The following is a 26,395-nucleotide window of genomic DNA, read 5'->3' on the forward strand; positions in this document are numbered from 1 at the left end:
TGATGTTGGATTATAAGGGAGCATCCCAGCTTGCAGAAACTGCTAGGCTTGCAACATTGAGCTGTCCGGGGGCTGGAGTGGCTACTGTCTCCCTTGATACCATGAAGAAAATGAGGGGCATGAAGCCTGAGGGCCACAGGGGCTCCCTGAGTGTGCAACAGAGATTCAGGATCCCACAACAGGAGTACACAGCACCTCCAAAACTGCAGCGCAGGAACGCACCACCCAGCTAGGGGACATACTAAAGGCTAATCAAGATGCGGAATCTACATTGGAGCCCAAATGGGATGCAGTGGCAGTTGAAGTGGAACAGCTGAGGGCAGAGTATAGAAAGGTGGTGGAACGGGTGGAGACAAACGTGTATACATTTGCAGCGTTAGGTCCCTCAGTGAGTGACATGCAATCATGCATGAAAGCCCTCTAACAGAAGTACAATTCCTGAAACTGCAAAACTGAGAATGAAGAAGGGCAATCCCACAGGAATAATGTAGTTATATTGGGTCTTCCAGAACGGGCCGAGGGAAGCAGCATTTAACTGTATTTCGAAAAGTGTTTTCTGCATACTGCACTGGCCGGTAAGCAATTGCATTTTTCTCAGTGGAACAAAAACATAGAGCTCCCCCCAGACCGGCTGTGGCAAGACTTTTTAACTATAGGGATTACAAGAATCTAGGCAGGCCATGGATGTCAAGAACAGTCAAGGGAGTATATTTCATGACTATACTACAGAGACACAACGCAGAAGAGAATCATTCTGAGAGGTTAAGCTATGCCTCCAAGATCTTCAGATATGATTTGCATCATTGTTCTAGGCCATTCTCTAGATTTAAGACAACCGCAAAGTGTAATTCTTTAAACCCCGGCAGAGGCACACTCCTTGTTACACGCTAAAGGGGGCCCGTGAAGCGGGGGTCCGCGGTGACTCGATTGCCCCCAGGCAGTTCTGGATAGAAAAGAAAGTACCCTATGGAAAGTTCAGTGAATGGCCATCTCAAAGACAAGCAGGTAAAGAATGGGCCATGATAGTGGTAGAGATCGAAAGGCACACCAGTCCCAGACTGTCTATCTCGGGGGACGATCAAGAGCATCAAACTGATGTAGATAGTAATGATTTGGAGGCAGCCTTGCTGTCCCTAAGTCATAGCCTCGGGCTGACACCTATGATGGTGGACTTGATTGAGTAGTTAATGGACATCCTTTGTTGGTTGCATACATTGTACATGACCTGAGGAGAACAATGATCGTAAGCATTACTAATCAAGGGTGGAGGGTGTGGGGATTGGGGCCAGTGGGTGATTGGGCGTGGTGGTCCAGGGTGGAGTGCAGAGAACTCAGAGTGGAATTGCATAGCGCCCCTCCCATTACCACATGGGCATGATAAATAGGCAAAAAAATTCAGATGCCAAAGATTTGGTGAGGGAAGTTCCAGGTACTCAACCAAGCAAAGGGAGTTGGGGTTTTCATAGTTTATGCTTCAAGGTCATCTACTGGAACTCAGATTGACACAAAAGTATACATAGTCCAACCAGACCTCCTGGAGTGGAGCTTTAATATTTACACATTAATACAGGGGACATAGTGCCTGACACAATCACAAATATCCCCTCTCTATATAATAACAATACATGGAATGTTCGAAGGACAGGCACCCACGCCAAACGATACAGAATTCATACCTACCTCAAGTGCAGAGGTATACACATTGCATTTCTGCAGGAAACTTGTACGATCAACACAGAAATGGTCAAGATGCTCAAGTGATAATGAAGCACATTGGTGGGTACCGCATGCTCTAAATATGCCAGAGGGGTAGTCATTTGGGTAGCACCTGGGGTATTGTTTCAATTGTCATAATCGAGGGCAGACCTGGAGGGTTGGTACGTAACTCTGCAGGGGCTGCTCGGTGGAAACTGCATAGCATTGATAGTGGTATATGGCCTTAACACACAAGTGGCATCCTTCCTCACCACTCTGACCCTATTTCTGCCCATCCCAACCTTATGTGTATGTTGGGGACTTCAACGTGGTGCCAGATACTGATGTTGACAGATCGATGGCGGCACTGAAGTCTCTGTCCTAGTGAAAGACAAATGAGGTGGTCACAGATGTGTGGGGGGAGCCATATATCAAAATAGCAGGGAATATTCATTCTACCCATGGGTGCACACCTTACACACAAGTATGGTCTTGCTCTACTGCAGAGAGACATTAGTAGGTAAATAGATAGATGCAGAATATCTAGCTTGCAAGGTTTTCGATTGTAACCCCTTGAAGAGGACCACTGCATGGGAGTACATGTTGCCCTACATCCCAACCTGGAGAATGCCCCTAGATCTGAAAATTAAAATGTTTAATTAAATATGGGCCTATATAAAGAGGCCTAAAGCTAATGCTACGTTTTAAAGGCTATGCAATGTCTCTGTCTAAGCAGTTTCTAGAAAACCAATGTTCATTGTCCACTTGTTGCTGACTTTTTAAAATGTCCCAAATGTTTAGAGAAATAGAATTTCAATATCCTGGGTACCTTGCACACTGTGGAAAAGTTATGTTCTTTCCTTGTAGAACTTGTCCTTCCTGGGATGAGATAATGTGTATTCAAACAATAGTTTGCAGTGCTCATGTATAACCTGCAACAATTGTATTCTATTGCGGAAACTGGTGACCAGGAGCAGGAGAACATGGCCCAATCATGAATGGAAAAAATAAAGAATGTGGAGTAAAACTGATTGGTTATGACCTAAACCAACCCACAGACTTCAATAGAATTATAGCTAGTTGCTTTCTAGGGTTTTAATATAGCAATGTTTAGATGATGTAAACTCAGAATTCCTACTTTCTCAGCTGGTGAAATTATGTGTTGTGTCCTTAACTTTTTGTCATTGACGGTTCAGACACAATAGGGCCATAAATTACTGAACTGTGACCCTGTTCATGTCCTGTATGAAGCCTGAAGATGCTTCACTGATAAAGGCATCTCTGCTTGCCTATCCATTTAGGAGACCGCTATTTTTGGTTAGTGCCATAGTCAGATGTTTTCCAAATTAATTTTTGTCTTCTTTTTCTTTTCGCATGAAGCCCAAACATGCTTACAGAATCAGAGTAATAGTTAGGGATAACAAATTCTAAAATAAACTGTTAAATATAATTTGATTGTTAATAATTCATCTGCGATAACTAAATGTATTCGGGTTCATTTATTCATCTGTTATTGTTGTTATTCTGCATGGTGATTCTTGAAAGTTTAATGAAAAATATTCTGTCTAGATTGAGATTTTTTTGATGGTTTGGTCAGCCAGTGTTGTTTCTACATCTGCACCATTTGATTCTTCGTATGATTTACATGACTTTAGTGTTGTTAATTTAGGGTAATAAATGTTTGAACTTACTAAACTGGTGTGGTGACTCATGGCCATGTAGGTCATGGTTCATGAAATGTAATGTCTCCATAATTAAATGCTATTGTTTTGAATTTATGTTTCATGTTGTTTAGGACGTTATCACACTCCTATCTGAGTACAAAGATTCGTGTCGACCTCCAAGGGTGGTCTTTCGATGGGTTTTCATTCATCCTCGTCTTGATATGTAATTGCTATAGATTGGCTCAATTCACCAGTCTATGCAAGGCTTCACATGCAGAGTGCCACCTTCTGCGGTTGTGGCTAGTGAACACGAAAAGGTCCAACTTCATCCTGAGTAAGCAACTGGAGTTTATTGGAGCTGCATCTGACTCATAGATAATGGCAGTCTTTCTGTATCTGCAGCAGAGAGAGAAGTTCAGCCCTGCCTCTAATGCTTTCTGTTAGCTAGATCCTCAACCTCTAGCCTTTGGGTGCAAATCCAGTGGTCTTGAGGTATAGGCAGAATTCTAAGATAGAATGCACTTGAAACCCAAGGTTTGGCATGTCCTGGATTGTCGGGTTCCTCTCTTACAATTATGCATGCCTGAAACTGGTGACACTATCCGTAAACATCACAGTTGCTGCAAAAGATATAACTCCCAGTGAAAAGGATGGCAAATAATTTTCACCTGAGAAGGGTTCACGTGAGTTTAGATTTTCCCTAAGAACAGGAACGCATGTTGGCTTACACAGATTAATCCCTCCTTAGTGGCTTCCAGTGTCAGTAACCAAATTAGAAAGAGAAGATTTTGGTTTGACACTGAATGCAACAGAAAATTATTTTCGGCTCTTTACATCTGGTCCTTCATCTTTTAAGGGTCAAAGCACCCGCATCAGTTCTGTGGTTCTGCCCTGTCACCACTGGCTCATCTTTAGGAATGGCAAGTCACCCAAGATGGGCATTTGCAAACATTGTTGCATACTTGAAAAATAATAGGCAGCCTCAAGACTGTGGCTTCGGTAAGGATGAGGAAGTGTGGTTACTTAGCTATACATGTTAACCTTCACATTACGGTACTTGTAGTTTCAGAGTTTCCTTTAAACCCACCAGAGAAATGTAACAAAGCTGCATTCACCAATTTGTTTGCCGTTTAGTTATTGTAACTGGCAAGTGCCAAAGTACCCCAGCACGGAGCACCTCAATTAGGGTAGACAACCAGGTCTTGGAAGCCCATCATGCTAATGGGCTGTGTGGCATCATTTAAACCAGATTTCTTCTCAATTCTGAAGCATCAGCAACCATTGAGGCTACAACGATGTGGCTTCGCTTCTATTCATTTCTTGCTTCTTAGTACCGGTAGATCAGTTTTTACTCATTCATTTTCTTTTACACAATTTCTGATACAATTTTAGCTTTTTGGATATAGATAAATGACATATTACAGTTTATTTGCAGTTCAATCATCATCAACAGAAAATACATGTGCGTGGCGGGGCAGTCGAAAAGGCAGATGCGCTCTAGGAGCACTCAATGCTGAAAACATGATCTGGTACGAAGGACCACAATGCAGTACCCACTCTGATCATGAGCTCTACTTGAGCATACTGTGAACAATGAGGGCCCTGTCCTGGTTCTAATTTGAGGAATGTTTGCAAAGGAGGCAATGATCCAGACACATAAGTTTGCTCCACCCCTCCCGCAGTGTGTGCTGCTGGGAGAGTAAGATGGGTGCCTTACAGTTTGAGCAGTGTAATTAGAAATTGGACGTTCATACTGCTCCTGAAACATATGTACAGTCAGGGCAGTAAAGAATCCCACACCTGGAGAAGATTGTGTCGACTGATGTATCAACATTCCAAGGATTCGCCGGAATAGCTTAGAGCAGGGGTCCCCAACCTTTTCTGTGAGAGCTACATCTGCTCAGTGAAAGACCTCCTAATCTACCAGCCAATGTTATCACTGTAAACTATTGACAATATAGATCATATTACACTAGGGCCACTCTAAGCAGGACTATCAGTAGAAACCATCGAAGCACTTCTCGCAAGGTTACCAAAAGAAATGGCACTTAAAAGCTTATCAATATTAAATGTATCCCTGTGACTAAAGAAACAACAGCCAGAGCAACACATGCCCTCAGGCACAAAGGACATAACAACAGCAATACACCTCTCCAACTCAGCTTTAATTATCTTCCAAACATAAACTTTAAATGTGTTTTGGAACTGCAACGTTTTGGCTTCATCATCATCTCTCTTTCTGAAAATACCACTTTCATTTTGGACAAACACAATCAATTTTCTGAGGAAAAAAAACATAATGTTTGCTTTTAAAATATCAGTTTTCATGTTTATGAAATCCAGACCCCCAAATATCAGCTGGTCATTCTCATCGAGTACTCAAAAGTACAAACCCTCACATGGACAGATTCTGCTTTAAACACCCAGGTATTACAGTCATGGATTGTGGATGCACACATAACACCAAGGATGCCTGTCCTATATCAATAATGCCTTGAAAACAAACTGTCAAAAAATCTGCCTCAGCTCAGGCTTTCTACAAAAACCAGATATGATTACATTTGCTTTCCAAACTATTTAGCACATATTCAGTCTGAACCAACAGGGACATATTGTTTGCTTAGCTAAAAAAGGTAAACAAAAAAATTAATTAACATGCAGAAACTTTGGCTTGCACAATTGTATTTAGCAGAAAGGGCTTGACTATGAACTTTCATGAAGTTGGACCCTATACCTCGCCTAGAGACAACTTTAGCCGCATTGTCAGCCTCTAATTTTCAATAGAATCCATAAAAAAAAAAAAAACATACTTAATGCTTTTACATGCTTTCAGTCAATTATCTTCATCCACTGGAATGTTTTAGTGCAATTCACAATCTGATTCCACCCAGCACTGAATACAACATGGGTCAGCTCACTACATCCATTGCCTGTTTTGCACCGAGTGATTTTGTCTTATCACATGTGCACAGCCGCAGAAACAGACGAGTGCACATTTTAGTTACTGCTAACATATCCCTGCCACATTTTAAGGTGGCATTTTTACATTTAAGCCTTTGATTAGTATTATATGCGCCCGCAAAAAAAAGCTTTCCGATACCATGCTTTTTGGCTCAGCCAAAACGTGATCCTCAAAGTTAGGAGCAGCCGAAAAATCGGAAATACCAACGTTCAGAATCTAACTTGAAGTATGTTGTTGTTAATTACTTAATTCTACATAAAGGTAATGGGTGCAACTCTCAAACATTGTGGCGCAGCTATTAAGAACTTCGGTGCAAACCAAAGCCATGTGTAGGCATGAACACGGAGATAATAACTCACACAATCGTGATCTGTGGGTATCCGTACCCAAATATTAAACACAATGTACTGGTACAACAGATTATCTTCGGTTTAAAACAAACGCATGCAAAGTCTACGTTTCCAAACTTAGTAGGTAATTTTCTGTTCTTGAAATGTTCACAAACTACTCATTCAAAGGCAGAAAGAAACAAGTGAATTTCCATGGTGGGAAACAGGAAACCTGCATATTTCATGTAGGTGGAGGGATAAACAGTCTTTCTGGCAAATGCACAAATCTGAAACGCAAATCTGCCACATCTAGTCATGCACGTTCTTCATAGCTGCATGTAAATCTACTATTTACGTCGATTTTCTTGCGTTCGTGTAGGGTTAGTTGAATCCACTGAAAAGTTGTAAATATTTGGGAATGGAAAGGCGAGATTATTTGATAGCACACGAGTGAAAATAAGTAAATACCATGTTCCTTACTTAATAGCATTCCTGAAATATATATTAGAGATGAAAAGCCACAAAACAAGAATATTACCTTACAATGGAATCCTATTGCACCGGCAAAAAACATGCCACTAACCTTCAAGGCAATTCTATCCCCGGAAATTAAGCAGTCGCTGTCAATCACTTGTACCACCGAGAATTTAAAACATATCCTGTTGCTCACCATCATGTATATGGATCTCTTTAATACCTTACCTGGTATATTCTAAATGGGATATATCGAAATCCGTTCTCTTCTGCTGGGTACTCCATGAGTTTTCGATTTATGGACCAAAACTGGTCAAATTTATCTGAAAAGAAAATAGAATACTAGTCATTAAAGTTAAAAGTAAAATATTGTTCATGTTCCTGTATCACATCACTGCTTCCACCTCACTGTCTTGCAGAGCAAGCTAGTATGGAGATTTCAACAATCTTTTTTAGTGACTAAATAACTTTAGCAAGTTACCAATGTGCCTAGCATTTCGCTCAGTAGTAGGTGAAATCCTTCTACCAAATTTAACAAAAAACGACTCAGCAATGAACATGCAGTGAACAAGATGTAGGTTTATCTATGCTCTCTCAAGTCCTTGTTTCCTGAGTGTAAATTACATCTAGCCTGGCTCCTAGCCATGTAATGGAGTACAAAAAAGAGGTCCACAAAACAAAAGGTCCTACCCATGGGTGTCTGAGAGCTGAGTAAATATTTTATACCCTGACCTGCAGTGCAAGCTACATAAAAGCTATGATGGCAATGAAAACTGTATAGTGAACTCTAAAATAAGCCCCCTAGTAGGCCTAATCCCACATATGACAGAAAGATAAATGTATTTAGCTGAGGGGGTCACAAGATGTGTAGATTCGCTGTAGATTCACATGTAGACTATTTCCATGCACAAGTAGTCAAAGTTCTCCAAAATAATCAATAAATCTTCTTTAAATGCATCTCACTAGCCACTTCAGAGCATTTAAATGTGACTGTTTGCTCTGGAGACACCACCTGGAAACCAAATATTCATCCAAAATCATAGGTATCAATGAGCCGTGAGCAAGCCCTTCATGTGGCATGAAAAATAAAAATGTTAAACATCCGAACAGGGACATACTTGGCAAAAACAACAGTTGCACTTTAGCCTCACACTGCAGAGTTGACAGAAGCATCGTTCTACAACAGTTCAGTCGCAAAATGCATAACATGATGAAGACACCTCTGTCTGCAGAGATGCAACTAAATCTAACTACTAGAGAAATGCAAGTAGATTCAGCCAGGACGATCCCGCTAGTGCCACAATGGCGCATATATCAACCAAGTGACAATGCCGGGAAATTATTGTATTGGCTGGCAATGAAGCAATAAGGATACAATTCATCCATGATTTACAGAACAAAGCGTAACAAGACTGTAGACCTGCAAACCATTACTACATTTGCCATGTACTATTGTGAATTTTATAAAGCACACCATCCACAGATTAGGGCATAAGGCCGAAGATACTGGATACTGACAGATCTACCTATTACTGGCCACTGTGATGAAGAACACTTGGAACTGCAGAGGCCTCTGACAGAAGAGGAGCTTAATGAAGGTCTGAAATCAATAAACAATGCTAAGACTTCAGATCCCAACGTTTTCCCAGCGGAAGCGTCTCTCACAATGCGACATTTCTCAAAGCAGTTGAAGAACACCACACTGGGACTTTGACTTCATACTTACAAGCAGCATAATTATAGTTATCCTGAAATCGCAACTCCCTTCCCACCGCCCGACTGACTGCAGTAGTTCCTGGTGCCCAGTCTCACTGATTAATACAGGAGGCATGATAGTGGCCAAGGCTCTAACCACCCACCTGACTATATACATGTATTCATTGGTAATCTACATCAAAATGTTTTCATGCATTGGCAGTCAGCAAGGCACAACATGAGCAGGGTACGACTGGCTATGGAACATGCCCATACCTTGCATGGACTAGCCACTATTATCCTAAAAGACTTCAAAAAAGCACTGAACACATTAAACTGGAGTTACCTTCTCCAGGTCCTTCAGCGCGTCAGTCTCGGTCCTCAGTTTCTGAAATACATACAGCTTTTATATACAGAGCTGTCTGTTCAACTCCGGGTTAATGGTATACCATTCCTCCAACCTCCTCTCAGTGCCCACAGGTAGGGGTACATACCAGGGGTTTCCTCCCCTCCCAGCCCCCCCACTATGATTTACAATGGGTCACAATAGCCATCAAGCCTTTGGCCACATAAAATCATATGGAGGGCATGGTGCCGGGTCTTGATTGGAGGTGCAGGGAGGAGTGATAGACTGTCATTATGCACTGATGACCTTCTTCTATATGTTAAATACCCTAGATAGTCTGGTCAAGGGCTCATGGAAATCCTAGGAAAAATCTGTATATTATCAGATCTAGGGGTTAACATGGAAAAGTCTGTCCTCTATCCATTACAGTGAGGGTATCTGGCGATCAACTGGCTGTTGGTAGAACAGACCAGTTTTAAATATCTGGAAATTCAGACGACTAATCGATGTGGGACTTGAATCTGGCACCACTATTGAGAAAAACCTAAACTGAATTACTCCATTGGAACTCAAACTCTTGCTGTGTCAGTGGCTGGCAGGGTTGCTCTATTTAAAATGATTTAATTGCTCAAACTACTCTAAGTTTTGAAAAACTACCATTATGAATTTCAGTTATTATTTTTACAACGTAATGGCATATATATTTTTTTCTTCTAAGATATGGGAATGCTCCTGAACCTTTGTGCACAAGATACCCAGGGTGGCCTGCAATAAATGTGATCATTCCTGGTATGATGGCAAAGTGGCAGTCACTCAGCAGTTTTACTGGGAGGTCCAGATGACCATCCTCAATGACTGTCTACATATTGAACAGCGTGTTGACCCGGTTTTGTGAGTGGAGCTACCCAACCACACATAGCTCGTAATCCGTGGGGCTCTGTATGGGGATTCGTTACCACCAACCTTAGACCAGGCAACAATCTATGGACTAGTAGACTGAGAACTTTGGAGATTTGCCTGAAATGTGGAAAATGAGATGCACTATTTTTTTGTAGGGATTTGATTTCTCGGAATGTGCCACTATCCTATCTACTAAGGCTTTCATGTATGGAATAATTGCCGACTCATTACATATCTCAACTATCAGTTTGTGTGTAGACTAGGTTGGATATTATGTTTTCCTTTGGAGCTTTTTTATAATACCCAATTGTAATACTGAGGACGGTGGTTCATGTTTGATGAATTGGTGCAGTAACCACTTACAAGTCTTTCCTGGATAACTTATCAATTTTGATGGTATGGATGATGTTGTATTATTGTACAATTACCTGAATGGTCGTTTGAGATTGTATTAGATTGGAAATTAGGTTCATCCCAGGTTTGGAGAGTGGCCTTTTGACTAGTGTGATTGGACTACCCTAGTAACCAATAAATTTACAGGGAAGGGTTGCTCCTTTCTGGTCCGACTTTTTTTTGGACTGTAATAGTGGTAGGAGTGGCCATAGATTTTTGACTATTGTGTTTGGGATATCCTAACAACCAATAAATTCACAAGGAAGGGTTGTTCATTTCTGGCCAGACTGTTTTTCTGGACCGTATAGTTGCTGATGTGGGGTGATTGGTTATTTTAACCTGGTTGGATTGTGACTGGTGAAGAATGTCTATATAGAATCAGCGACGTTCACAAAGATTTAGAAGAAGGTCAGTGATGCTGGTGGCACGTTGTATTGTTCTGTCTGAGCTTACAGGTCATGGGTGAAAACAGCAAATTATATTTTGGTTGCTTTGTGGCTTGGGTGCTTTTTACCAATTTATTGACTAGTAATTGGATCATTCTGTAGCTTTTGGATATGTGTTTGGGATTGCCCCTTTTGATACTTGTAGGTTAGGATTAGTGGTTTTGGAGAAGATTAACTCATATATAGGGGAGGTCCTTTGCTTGCATGATTGTAGCAGATAACTATATGGTGTCATAAAATGTTATGATTTTTTTTAAGGGACTTTGTGTTAGATATCAAGTTGAGATTTGGACTAATGAAACTTTTTCGGAGGGTAAAACAAAATTAATAAATCTTTTTTTCTTGTTTTTATTTTTTTAGAACCCAATGGGGTGTGGATATTAAGCTAGGATATTTATATCTGGTCACCTGTTATTTTCCTACAACGATATATGAGCAGTAATAGTTTTTCAAATGAGAAGTAGAACTTTATTTGCCTCATTAAAAAAATAAAAAAAAAGATTTCAAGTATCAGGTTAAATACTAATAGGATTTGTAGTTACTAGGTCTTTTTTCAATAGACATAATTTGTATTTTTTAAATATTTTTTTATTTCAAAAATATATACTTGTTGATGGTAATAGGAATCTTGTACAACTGTATACGTCTTTTTAGTCTAGGATGTTCAGGGAGAACTGATCCATTTTACACTTTGACGCAATATTGCTGCAAAAAATACATTACATAACTTTATTGGATTAGATATATGAGTGGAGGACATAGTAACTTAATAATGAACAGGTCACTAGAAAGGTGCTGTATATATCACTCTAATTTGGTATGGTAAATGATGGAAGTTTATTTTTCAAGACAATTGGGGATTGGTTGATGTGTGTGTGTGTGTGTGTGTGTGTATATATATATATATATATGGAAAATATCACTTACCTAGTGTACATCTGTTCGTGGCATGTAGTGCTGGAGATTCTCATGCTATGCATAGCTTTTCCGACATCTAGTGTTGGGCTTGGAGTGTTAAAAGTTGTTTTTCTTCGAAGAAGTCTTTTCGGAGTCACGGGATCGAGTGACTCCTCCTCTCGGTTACAGTGCGCATGCGCATCGACTCCATTGTTAGACTGTTTTCCCGCAAAGGGTGAAGGAAGGCGTGGCAGAGTATAAAAACATAAAGAGATGTCCATGCAAATGTAAATGTAAATGTATATACATATGTACAAATGTTAAACTTAAACAACTACATGCTTCCGGGGAGGAGGGAGGGTGCATGTGAATCTGCACTACATGCCACGAACAGATGTACACTGGGTAAGTTATATTTTCCAGTCGATGGCATGTGTAGCTGCAGATACACATGCTATGCATAGACTACAAAGCAGTTAGTCCTCCCCCCAAAAAAGTCGTGGCTAGTCTGTAGGAGTTGAAGTTGTTTGAAATAGTGTTCTTAAGACAGCTTGGCCTGCAGTGGCTTGTTGCCGTGAAAAAAACATCAACATAGTAGTGTCTTGTAACTGTATGAGGAGTTGACCATGTGGCTGCTTTACATATATCAACCATTGGTATGTTTCCTAAAAATGCCATTGCTGCACCTTTCTTTCTTGTAGAATGTGCTCTAGGAGTAATCAAAAGTTGTCTTTTTGCTTTGATATAGCAAGTTTGTATGCATCTAACAATCCATCTAGATAAACCTTGTTTTGATATAGGATTGCCTTTATGTGGTTGTTGGAAAGCAACAAAAAGGTGCTTTGTTTTTCTAAAATGTCTATATAGTACCTAAGAGCTCTTTTGAGATCTAGGGTATGAAGAGCTCTTTCTGCCACAGAGTCTGGCTGTGGAAAGAAGACTGGCAATTCCACTGTTTGGTTGATGTGAAAAGGAGATACTACTTTTGGTAGAAGTTTTGGATTTGTTTTAAGTACAACTTTATGTTTGTGCACTTGGAAAAAAGGTTCTTCAAGAGTGAATTCTTGTATTTCACTAACTCTTCTTAAAGAAGTAATAGCTACAAGGAAGGCGACCTTCCATTTTAAAAATTGAATTTGACAAGAGTGCATGGGTTCAAAAGGTGGTCCCATGAGTCTGGTAAATACGATATTTAAATTCCACGATGTAACAGGTGGTGTTCTAGGTGCAATAACGCGTTTTAATCCTTCCATGAAGGCTTTAATAACTGAAACTCTGAATCGAGGAGTATGTTGAATAGTCTGTAAGTATGCAGATATTGCAGTAAGGTGTATTTTGATGGATGAGAAAGCTAAATTTGATTTTTTCAAACTAAGTAAATAGCATACAATATCTTGTATAGATGCTGTAAATGGATCAGTGTTTTTAGATTGACAGTAGTAGACAAATCTTTTCCACTTGTTTGCATAACATTGTCTAGTAGTAGGTTTACATGCTTGTTTAGATTACTTCCATACATTCTGATGGAAGCTTTAGGCAACCAAACTCTAAGACCTCAGGTGCCAAATCGCTAGATTGAGAGCATTGTGGTTTGGGTGCCTTATTTGACCTTTGTTCTGTGTAAACAAGTCTGGTCTGTTTGGGAGTTTGGAATGAGGTACTACAGACAGATCTAGGAGTTTTGTGTACCAGTGCTGGTGTGGCCATGTTGGTGCTATTCGAAGGTGAGGGATGTTTGACGTAGTTTGCTGACCAGAAAGGGAAGGAGTGGGAGAGGGGAAAAAGCGTAAGCAAATATCCTTGACCAATTGATCCGCAGCGCATTGCCCTTGGATAGAGGATGTGGGTGTCTGGATCCTAAGTTTAGGCATTTTGCATTTTCGCTTGTTGCGAATAGATCTATTTCTGGTGTTCCCCACTTTTGAAGTACTTGGGAGTGAATCTCCCATTTGTGTGGTTGTTGGTGATTTCTGCTTAGGAGATCTGCCAGCGGATTGTCTATCCCTGGAATGTATTGTGCTAACAGATGAATGTGATTGTGAACTGCTCATTTCATATTGTTTGGGCTAGTAGGGACAGTTGCGCTGAATGCATCCCGCCCTGTTTGTTGAGGTAATACTTAGTTGTCATGTTGTCTGTTTTTATTAGAACAGTCTACTGTTTGAGAAGCAGTTGAAACGCTTTTAGGGCAAGACATACAGCTAATAATTCTAGGTGGTTTATGTGAAACTGTTTCTGCTTGGCATCTCATTCCCCTTGAATGGTATGATTGTTGAGATGAACTCCCCAACCTATCATGGATGTGTCTGTTGTGATTATGGTCTGAGGCACAGGGTCTTGAAATGACCGCCTTTTCATTAGATTGCTGAGATTCCACCATTAAAGGGACATATGTGTTTGCCGGTCTATCAACACTAGATCTTGAAGCTGACCATGTGCTTGAGACCATTGTTGTGAGTGGCACTATTGTAAGGGTCTCATGTTTAGTCTTGCATGTGGAACTATAGCTATGCAAGATGACATCATCCCTAGAATCTTCTTGATAAATCTTACAGTATATTGTTGATTTGGCTGTATTAGTGGTATCAGATTTTGGAAAGTTTGTATCCTTTGTCCATTTGGATAAACTACGGCTTTTTGAGTATTTAAGATAGCACCTAGGTAAGGTTGTACTTGTGCTGGTTGAAGATGTGATTTTTGGTAATTGAGAGTGAACCCTAGCGCATGCAAAGTTTCGATCACATATTGAGTGTGTTGTTGGCATTGTGTAAAGTTGCTTGATTTTATTAGCCAATCGTCTAGATATGGAAAGACGTGAATGTGTTGTCTGCTTAAGTAGGCTGCTACTACTGCTAGACATTTTGTTAACACTCTTGGAGCTGTTGTTATGCCGAATGGCAACACTTTGCACTGGTAATGTTTTCCTGCTATGACGAAGCTGAGGAATTTTCTGTGAGCTGGATGGATGGGTGTGTGGAAATACGCATCTTTGAGATCTAAAGCAGTCATGTAATCTTGTCTTTATAGTAGTGGAATGACATCCTGCAGAGTTACCACGTGAAAATGTTCTGACCGGATGTATAGAATGAGAGGCCTAAGGTCCAAGATGGGCCTGAGGGTGCCGTCTTTTTGGGAATGAGGAAGTATAGTGTGTATACTCCTGTTCCTTGTTGAGAATGTGGAACCAATTCTATTGCTTGTTTTAATAGTAGAGATTGTACCTTTTGTTGCAACAGAACGCTGTGTTCAGGGGACAATTTGTGGTATCGTGGTGGAATGTTTGGAGGGGTGGAGATAAATGCTAGACAATAGCCGCTGCGGATAATTGATAATACCCAATTGCCTGTGGCAATATTTTACCAATGAGAGTGGAATTTCTGTAGTCTTTCCCCCCACAGGAGAAGTGTGGGGTGGAAGGAAGTCACTCCTTAGGTGGTGTAGTGGCTTGCTTTGAGGTTTGGAACTTACCTCTGTTCCAGAAATATTGTCCTCTATAGGACCCTCAAAACCCCCCTCTTTGATATTGGGTTTGTTGTCCCTGCTTTGTCTGGGAGGTAGAAGCATCAGAGGACTGTGGCTTAAAGCCTCCTCTAAACTGGGGTCTGTGAAAGGAGCCTCTATATGTTGTGGTATATACAGAACACATTGCTTTCGTAGTATCGGAGTCTTTTCTCAGTGTTTCAATAGTGGTGTCTACTTCTGGGCCGAATAGATGTTTCCTTTCAAAAGGCATATTAAGTATTGCCTGTTAAATTTCTGGTTTAAAATCAGAGGAGCATAGCCATGCATGTCTTCTAATTTTAATGGCAGTATTGCCACTCCTGACGGCTGTATCAGCAGCATTAAGGGCAGACCTTATCTGGTTATTGGTATAGCCTGTCCCTCTTCCACAACCTGTTTTGCTTTCTTTTAATGCTCCTTTGGGAGGTGTTGTATAAGATATTGCATCTCGTCCCAATGGGCCCTGTCACATCCAAGTAGACGTGCCTGAGAATTGGCAATTCTCCATTGGTTGGCCGCTTGTGTCGCAACTCTTTTGCCAGCTGCGTCAAATTTCCTACTTTCCTTATCAGGAGGAGGTGCGTCTCCTGATGACTGGCTGTTTGCTCTTTCCTTGCTGCACTGGCTACCACTGAGTCTGGAGGGACCTGATGTGTGATATAGTCTGGGTCCGTAGGGGCAGGCTTATATATTTTGTCAATTCTAGGGGTGATGGCTATAGCTTTGACAGGCTCATTAAAAATTTGCTCAGCATGTTTAACCATTCCAGGCAACATCAGGAGACACTGGTACCTGGAGTGAGTGGAAGACAGTGTGTTAAATAGAAAGTCTTCTTCAAGGGGATCAGAATGCATAAGCACTCCGAGATAAGCTGATGCCCTAGAGATTACTTGAGTGTAGGCAGTGGTGTCTTCTGGAGGAGAAGGTTTAGATGGGTAGAGGTCCGGATCATTATCCGGAATGGGATCAAGGTCATAGAGATCCCATGGGTCTACTGTATCTCCATGTGAATATAATGAATGTGTTGGAGAAGGCAATGGTGGTGGACTATTGTGAGGTGAGAAAGAAAGCTGTGGAGAGTTACGAGGAGAAGTAGGGAGAGGTGCTGGTTTCTCCTTTTGTTTCTGCACTTTTGCTGGTGGTTGAACAGTCTAACTCCTCTTGAAAAGCCAGCTTTCTTTTAGTCTTTAAAGGAGGTGCAGTGATGTTTCGTCCAGTCTCCTTATGTATATGGCTTCTCGATTGTCTCTCATCCATAACCTCTAATATTGGCTCAATCTCATTCTCTTCTTCAAAAGCTTTGTGAGATTCCAGCATGGGCTTTGAGATTTGCTTTCATTTTCTCGAAAGTCCTTGTTCCTCTGTGTATGATAATTTTTTGGGCTCCGAAGTTTGGATCTCTTTCGGTCCCAAAAAAGTAGTCTGTTGTTTCGGCTCCGAAACAGAGTTTCGAATTTTCGACTACGAGGAATGAGGTAGTTTACTGGAGTCTGAAGTGGAAACTTTAACCAATTTACTCGACTCTGAGGTGGACAGAGTGGCCTTTTTCAGCACTGACCCCCAAGGTCGGTCACCAACAGTCTTTTTTCAGGCTGAACCATGGCCTTCCGGCAGTGGTGTACCCAAGGCCTTCGTATGTTTTTTATGTAGGGGTGTAGGGACAGACGTACTCACATACTGGCCAGCTGTGATGGGTCTATTGTCTTCCGATTCTTGTTCAGAGTCAGTGTCTCGGATGGAGACTGCTGTCTGCGCCTGCTCTTCCTCCATGACGTCGAGATGTGATCTCTCAAGGTCTTCTTTGATCAGAACGATCGACAGGCCTCGCAATCTTCCTCACGATGGTCTGGGGAAAGGCACACATTACAAACCAGGTGATGGTCTGTATAGGGGTACTTCGCGTGGCACCCAGGGTAGAATCGAAATGGAGTCTGATCAATCAGGCTTTCCACACGGTAGGCCCGAGTTGGGTGCGCGCACCCCGAAGGGGGAGAAATGAAGGTTCCAACTGTACTAACAGTTCAATGCTAGATGGGAAACGCGATCGTAACAATACCGACGAATAAGTAGGTTTTCTGAGGTTTTCCAATTCGAAATCTCAGAGCGAGAGTAAACATGTCTGAACCTGACAGTGGAAAGACAACAATCTAACAATGGAGTCAATGCCCATGCGCACTGTAACCAAGAGGAGGAGTCACTCGATCCCGTGACTCCGAAAAGACTTCTTAGAAGAAAAACAACTTGTAACACTCCGAGCCCAACACTAGATGTCGGAAGAGCTATGCATAGCATGTGTATCTGCAGCTACAAATGCCATCAAACATATATATATATATATATATATATATATATATATATATATATAAATAATGGAGGAACTATGTGCTGTTATATTATAGGAAAACTTTTGGATGCATTAAGTGTTGTATAGTACTTTTTTTAAATATGATTTGTATGTAGAGGTTGTTGGGTGGGAGCTTGTGTGTGTAAGTTGCAACATTGTATATACATTATATTGAATTAATGATTTATTTTGTATCATGTGTTTTTAGATATGGTTGTAAATGTACGTATGTAAATTTTCTTTCAACCCTGATGAAGTCCTGTTGGAGGACGAAACATGTTGGCCGTGTTGTTTCTTTGAGGTATTGAATAATAATGAAAGATAATTGTTTTTAGACTTCATACCACAGCTCCCATGTTATTGTGATAATGTGATGAGTACCACTGAACTATGTGTACTTTGTGAAAAGGAAAGAAGAAACTAAGAGACCAAACTCTATAATACAATTGTTGGACTCTTGAGGCACTCCTTTTGTGTGTTTTTTCTGTTGGAATGTGGCTAAACAGTTATAAAAATGATGACTTCCTAACAAATGATCGTGAGACCGGCAAAGATACCTGGCATCACATTGGGTCAACAGCTGTTACTTTGGTTTGTTTTTGTAAACTTTATTTTGAAGTTTTTCAAAAAATTACAAAACTTCATACTCACAAGACAAAATACAGTAAAGCACACACTTTAGTTCTGATTTTTTTCCGTGTTATGCTTCAGCTTCCGTTGGTAGTACGCCATAGTCCGCCAAGGAATTTTGTTAATCATCTTTTTGAATGGGAGCAGATGGTCTAGGTTACTCGGGTGGCCCTCTAGTATTAGCCAAGTAAATTCACAATAGATTGCATATGTCCCTGGGTCTTGAAGTAATAGGCTGCAGCTTAGCATCTAGTTCACAGTTATCATTACAGTAAATCAGGCACTTTATCTACAAGCTACTTTTGGGAGTAAGGGGATCCTCCAAAGCAATGTCACAGCCACTCATAATTTGGCCAGCACCAGCACCTTTGCCTTAAACTTACTGCGTGGTTTTGGGATGTCCATAACAAAGCACAGGAGGACCATCAAGGGGTTCAACCTTACGCCTCTTTTACTCATTTGTGAGAAGTCACTGAAAATCCCCACACCACTGGGTGTTTTTCTAGGTCACAGCCTTATGCCGAATGGATAATATGTGCTTCTGTCATTCCATGTCGCTCACGTTTTGCATGCTGGCATAAGCCCTGTTTCTTGAGACTCATCGGAGTATGCCTAGGTAATTCCAAAGTCATTAGTTGAATTTAAGTATTTATCATTTTATCACAGTCATTAAAATCTCTGGTTACTCTGTCCACCTCTTCATAAATTATTGGCCACCAATAATCAGCTCTGATCTCTTGTTTGGGTCTAGTCATTTCTAGGGTACCTTCATGTGCCACGTCCAATAATTTTCACGTCACCTATTTTGGAAACTCAATTCGATCTCATTAAATATCAGCACTATTTCCATTAACAACTACTTCAGCAGCAACCAATATATTCTATACTTTGTCATGAATGGAACTCCTGGGGAGAATTTGGCAAAGTCACATATTCTACTAGAATAGTTATTCATTGCTTTCTGACACTCTTTCTTTGAGACCGCTCACTTCCATGCTCTAAAGACACTTTCTTCAATCTTTTCCTATGTATTCTCAGGAGACTGTTTCTCACTCTGCGAAAATCAATCAGCTTTGTTTTTTTCCTCCTTGTAGATACTTCATGTCTAACATATGCTCCTGCACATGCGTTAGCCATATGCAGATCCTCATTGAATTTTTTTTAATCCCATGCCAGTAAACACTCTCCTTAAGTTGCTTGTGATCTGTTTGCAAACCAGTCCTGGTTTCCCGAAGAATTACTTTACATTTTCAAAAACCCAAACAGACTGCCAAAGCTTCTTTCTCTTTTGGACTGTGCTACAACTAATGTGATTGATTTTTTTTTTACTCTTTTCATAATAGTACAGCTCCCACTCTGTACGTACTGGCACCAGATGTGTTGACACCAAACCCCTGTGGTCGAACATACCCAACACAGACACTTGACTCAGCTTTTCCTTTGACTTGTTGACCTCTGGTTCACATTGTGTGGAGCATTTAAAGCATGAACCCTTCTTGACTAAGCGTGGCAAATATACAGTGACTTCAGGAACATTCTTAATATATCTGTAATTAAATGTCAGAATTACTCGGCCAAAAACACTTATTTCCTGCCTTTTACAGTGAAGTGTCTCGAATTATCCCAGTAAGGCTGTACTTAGGTTTAACTCATACCACTCACCATAACACCCAAACACTCAACGATTCTTTGATAAAGGTGCATTCTCTATTCATACTCTTAAACACTTCCCTTACAGTAGCTCCAGTACCCTGCTCAACATTAAAGTATGTTTTTAATACCACTCTGCACCACCAAAACTGCACCATAGAAAAAAATGTACACTATAAATGCACTGAAAGAAATTATATGTTACTCTTTGGAATACTGCTACATGCGGCAACAAACCACACAGAATCCTACCTATCTTTATGTAGTTTTTGGTACAATTAAATCGTTGTAACTCCTGAAGTAGGGATGCAGTTAGATCTCATGGTACAGGGTGTCTATCTTCCACTACATTGTTATACAAATCACTGAGGCCTAACGACAATCTGACTGCGCCTAGCTCCTCCCCAACTGCACGCCAAACTGAAGCCACCCCAAACTCTCATTCATTTTTTGTGTTATAGACATTATTCCTACAGTGTTGCTATTTTTGGGAGTTAATTAGAGTGAACTTGCATCATTGTGTTGATACTACCCCTCGCAGGCTACTGTTGTCATCTTCAGCCACACTTGCACCATATCATTCAGTTCCTCTAAATCTCTTACTAACCCTGTCTCACATCAGCCATAGTTCCTAAAGCATCTAGTCTTTATGTTCTCTTTTCCTGTACACCACGTATTTGGCTGAATATCCTTCAAAATGTACCACATGCTTACAGTTACAAAAGGGCGGGGTGATGCTTGGAGGGGGGCTATATTAATAAACAAAATAAAATTTAAAAACAAAACAAAAAAAGTTACCTGCGTGCTGCTGCTCCTCCGTCTCCTCAGCAGGCAGGCACAGGCTCCCAGCCTGCCCTGTGGCCAATCCTGACGCTGCTCAGAGCAGCATTAGGATTGGCTGGATGCGCCCATAGCAGAGGAGCCGCCACTGCATGCTTATCACAACAATATCTGTAGCATATTTTAGGCTCTTCACCAGTTTTGTATTGCTATCTGTCCTGGTCTTTCTCCACCTGAATGGATTCTCAAAATATCTTGGGCCTCTTTATAATTTCGGTCTTTCAGTGAATCGCGTGAGATTCACTTGAACTCACTCCTGGTAAACTACATGCCCCCCCCCCCCCAATCTCTTCTATTATTCAAGATGGCCTTGAAAACCAACACGCTGATGAACACACAACAAACTGACCAAATGTCCCACTCAGCAGCTTCCATTCTCTTTAAACCTTCATTTATATCATGCCGCACACAACTTCCAAATAACTATATAATTGTGCATATATGTTGTTTTGATTGCTGCTCACTCACCACATATCAATGCCTCTATGTGATTTCACCCACACCAACAATGTTCTTATAACTCCAGCTAGAAATGCTAGCCAAACTTCAAAACCAGTCTCTATAACACAAGTGGCAGTGACAACTCCAAATACTATACTCAGATGAGTTATGTTCACAACTGTCTCAGAGAACCCCCATATAAAATTAAACTTTTGTAAGATCCTGCATGTTGGCATTGGTCCTCATATATTAAATACACGGGGCAAAAACTGAGTGAACTTTACCATGCTGGTGTGCACAAGTGCCAGAGGGGACATCCAAGACATACAACTGTAGTGGCAATGAATCTGGAGAACTATCAAAGGTGTGCAGTGACTTATCAACCCCTTCCCTGAACTGATAATACTACACAACATATGAAATAATGGGGATAAATAAATATAAGAAAGATGGTTCGACTCCACCTTTGCTGTAGCTAAACTATGTCTTTGTAGCTGTTGGAAATAGAAAACTCTTCTACAGGAAGACTGGATGGAATCTATGACAATGATGGGATAACAAAATATTAACGTGCAATATTAATGTCCTCCTACACTTTTAAATGAAATTTGGAGTCCGTGTATTGTTGCCTAGATAATTCTTAATGTCAACTCCTACAAGATAATGCAAAAACTAGAATATTACCATAGAGGTCTTCCCTGGCTGAACAAGGTATGCTCCGTACATCAAAAGTTTTGCAACTAGTTTAGGGTATCCTGTATACAATACTATGTTGGATTTCTCTGTGTAATAATTAAAAAGCCTAATATGTATACCTGTGGCTGAAACGAAAAAACAATAAAAATACATAAACAAATGAACTCAACGTGTCAGTGGAAAGTTGCCATAAAGTCAGTATGCTGACAAAATTAATAACCAATTTATGTCATCGGACGGCTAAGGTCAGATTTCAAACTAAAATTACTTTGTGATTTTCAGTATGCTTTGCCAATCTCTAAATTGGTAATCATTCCTAGGCAGCACTAAGGTGGCAACACCAAGGTAGCAAGCAGCTGCACTAGTTCGACTGAGCCTCCTTCATGAATACCCTTGATGTAAAAAAAAGTAAAAAATGTACTTTGCTGACACCGTTTTACACCTATACTTTTATCCTGAATAAAGAAAAGGGAGCAAAATGTTAAAGAGAACTTCAAAAAAGTGGGAAGTCAAATGATGAAGGTTTCAGGACACTACGCAATAGTTTCTGGATGCCCGGTTCGAGGTTGGCCAACATATCTGTCAAAGTAGGGACTGTCAGAATTTTCAATTTGAAATGATTTCTGCTAGTTCGATACAGTAATGAATGAACTCACAGATTGTTCTCTCTCCAGCGTACTATATCATTAATTTTATTCATCGCTGTGTATTATTTCCACTATGCCCAGGTCCTAATCCTCAGATCCTTATTTGATCACTCAAACTAGTGTCCGCTCCTACATGAACTTGGATTTCTCTGTACATTAGTTATGTCAGTTGTACATTATTTTTGCAGGACAAACCTAGACAACCACATTCTGCGTGTGTGTAGGAATTTGCTCTTTATTTAGTGCGGCATATGGGATAAGAAAATCTCTCAGAGAATGACTCAGGTTCCTCGTTACATACTCAAAAAAACAGAACCCACAAAGTAAGGGTCAGCTCACATGGTCCCACAGAATTTCATTTTGGCCCCCCTATTAGATATCTCCTTAAGTGGGAGTAATTGTGATCTAAGTCTACTGGCGTAGCGAAACTTGAGGGGGCCCCTCTGCAAAGTACATGGAGGGGTCCCCTCCGGACACACTCAGGAGCTTTCATGACAGGGTACTGTGCTGAGGGGGCCCCCTGGAGCTCAGGCCTCATCCTGCACCACGGGAGCTATTGGTACACCCTTGTCTAAATCACTTCCTTAACATTAGGCCTCTACTCAAACCAGAGTTTCTGCTTATCTCTGGAAATACCACAGTCAGTCTCAAAAGTGGATCAGAAAACTAAACTCTCTAGAGGCCTCCTTTAAACATGTAGGCTAAGCAAAGTGTTGCTATGGTTCCTCCTAAATGACAATTTACCACTACAAAGCCACCTAAATACTATGAAAACATACACTGGAAACATTAAACTCTCTTTACCATAAAGTACTACTGAGACTAGACTATGAAATCAACTATGCTCACTAGACTCACAAAGCCTCAACTGTCATCACTGACAGCGATTCTGAACACAAAAGCACAACTAATCTACCCCCCACGCACATACATACATACAAAAACTAGATTACACCACCCTTGTTCTCAGACACCTAAACTGGCTTCTGATAGAAAGTTGCTTCACAGTGGGAACAGCTTGCATCACATCTAAAAGTCTCCATCTGATCAGCGCTGTATACGTGTCCAAAAAAAAAAGGCCTTGTTAGGAAAAGGAAGGCCCAGGCAGTAAAGAAAACTTACAATCCAAAAGTTTGATAACGAAAAACAAATGACAGCAGGAACAGCCCATTGCATTGAGCAGTAGGCAGGCCCCTGAGCTGCAATCTGGCAAATGTGAGAGAGTGGTTATTGTGTGTCATTTCAAGTTGTAACACTTAGCTGCTCTGCTATTGTGGGAGGAAGGTGTGCGGTCGACATGATCTCTCTCCTGGTAAGGCTACCCTCTCCATAACCAACTTCTGCTACACAAACGTCATTCACTGAGAAGAAGAGACAAGTGGAGCATTAAACAATATTCAGGGAAAGCATGAGGATAAAGAAGTGATGACATGAGTTCAAACCACAAAGGCTACGGTTATCGGTTGCCAGACCTAAAAGGCCTAAACACGAGGTTTTCAAAATGTGTGCTTGTTGAAGATGAAGGTGGATAAAAGAAATGTCACAAGTATGTATTTGATTATAAACTTCCATAATTGGTTTTTGTTACTTACACTAGTAGTGCTTCAAAACCGTATAGTCTCATTGGAAATGATTGAAAACTGATGCATATTGCCATTCAAGATCATCTACAGATGTTCTCTGAACTCAAAAATATTTTAAAAGGGCGCCTTAATAATGGCTTGTTAGAGATTCCTCACGAAATCAAGTAGTCAAATAATTTAAGGTTTCCACGCATCCACATATCATGATTTTTGGAATGTCATAAAAACATGTTTTACAGGAAACAAATATCCATAGTTAAAGACATTACTACTTCCAAAACCACATTCACATCCCATCTGACAATGAGATAACAAATGAAGGTGGTTGCAATATATATATATATATATATATATATATATATATATATATATATATATATATATACATACATACATACACACACACAAAAAGAAGAGAGAACTCTGGGTAGTTCCCAAGTTTGCTCTCCACCTAAACTTGGGAACTACCCAGAGTTCTCTCTTCTTTTTTGAATAATTTATGCGTCACTCTAACCCTGAAAGGGCCTTGTTTTGATATATATATATATATATATATATATATATATATATTGAAAATGTCACTTACCCAGTGTACATCTGTTCGTGGCATTAGTCGCTGCAGATTCACATGTTGTGCATAGTCCGCCGTCTGGTGTTGGGTCGGAGTGTTACAAGTTGTTTTTCTTTGAAGAAGTCTTTTCGAGTCACGAGACCGAGGGACTCCTCCTCCTTTGTTCCATTGCGTATGGGCGTCGACTCCATGTTAGATTGTTTTCCCCTCAGAGGGTGAGGTAGGAGTTGTGTATGTTAGTAATAGTGCCCATGCAATGGATTGAATAAGTATGTACCAAATAAGGTTTAAGTAATATATTTACAAATGTACAAATGTTGAAGATAACTTCCAAACGGCTACAGGCTCCCGGGGAGGCGGGTGGGCACATGTGAATCTGCAGCGACTAATGCCACGAACAGATGTACACTGGGTAAGTGACATTTTCAGTTAGGTGGCATGTGTAGCTGCAGATACACATGTTGTGCATAGACTAGTAAGCAGTTATCTCCCCAAAAGCGGTGGCTCAGCCTGTAGGAGTGGAAGTAGTCTGAAATAAAGTTCTTAGTACGGCTTGACCTACTGTGGCTTGTTGTGCGGATAGCACGTCTACACAGTAGTGCTTAGTAAATGTGTGAGGCGTAGACCATGTGGCTGCCTTACATATCTCGTTCATTGGAATGTTTCCTAGGAAGGCCATGGTAGCGCCTTTCTTTCTGGTTGAATGTGCCCTTGGTGTAATGGGCAGCTCTCTCTTTGCTTTGAGGTAGCAGGTTTGGATGCACTTAACTATCCATCTGGCTATACCTTGTTTTGATATTGGGTTTCCTGTATGAGGTTTTTGAAATGCAATAAACAGTTGTTTTGTTTTCCTAATTTCTTTTGTTCTGTCAATGTAGTACATTAATGCTCTTCTGATGTCTAATGTATGTAGTGCCCTTTCAGCTACTGAGTCTGGCTGTGGGAAGAACACTAGTAGTTCTACCGTTTGATTTAAGTGGAACGGTGAAATAACTTTTGGTAAAAATTTAGGATTGGTTCTTAGGACTACCTTATTGTTGTGTATTTGAATAAAAGGTTCTTGTATAGTAAACGCCTGAATTTCACTTACTCTTCTTAGAGATGTGATGGCAATGAGAAATGCAACCTTCCACGTTAAGAATTGCATTTCGCAAGAGTGCATGGGTTCAAAAGGTGGGCCCATGAGTCTTGTTAAGACGATGTTGAGGTTCCATGAAGGAACAGGTGGTGTTCTTGGTGGTATAATTCTTTTTAGGCCTTCCATAAACGCTTTAATGACAGGTATCCTAAATAGTGAAGTTGAATGGGTAATCTGCAGGTATACAGATATTGCTGCGAGGTGTATTTTTATGGAAGAGAAGGCTAGATTTGATTTCTGTAAATGTAGTAAGTATCCCACTACATCCTTTGGAGATGCATGTAATGGTTGAACTTGCTTATTATGGCAGTAGCAAACAAATCTTTTCCATTTGCTTGCGTAGCAGTGTCTAGTGGATGGTCTTCTAGCTTGTTTTATGACTTCCATACATTCTTGGGTGAGGTTTAAATGTCTGAATTCTAAGATCTCAGGAGCCAGATTGCTAGATTCAGCGATGCTGGGTTTGGATGCCTGATCTGTTGTTTGTGTTGAGTTAACAGATCTGGCCTGTTGGGTAACTTGACATGGGGTACTACTGACAGGTCTAGTAGTG

The 26,395-nt window shown here is 40.6% G+C and overlaps 1 protein-coding gene across 3 annotated transcripts in view; it reads right to left on the bottom strand.

The window, feature by feature from the left end:
- ATG5 (autophagy related 5) overlaps positions 1-26,395 on the bottom strand; it is a 370,935-nt gene that overhangs the window by 155,356 nt on the left and 189,184 nt on the right. For all 3 annotated transcript variants that reach the window (XM_069235428.1, XM_069235426.1, XM_069235427.1), the window contains one exon: positions 7,353-7,447. In XM_069235428.1, coding sequence (XP_069091529.1) covers positions 7,353-7,447 — 95 coding nt within the window. The remainder of the gene's footprint in view (positions 1-7,352; positions 7,448-26,395) is intronic.

This window comes from Pleurodeles waltl, chromosome 5 (assembly GCF_031143425.1).
Source record: "Pleurodeles waltl isolate 20211129_DDA chromosome 5, aPleWal1.hap1.20221129, whole genome shotgun sequence".
Classification (NCBI taxonomy): domain Eukaryota; kingdom Metazoa; phylum Chordata; class Amphibia; order Caudata; family Salamandridae; genus Pleurodeles; species Pleurodeles waltl.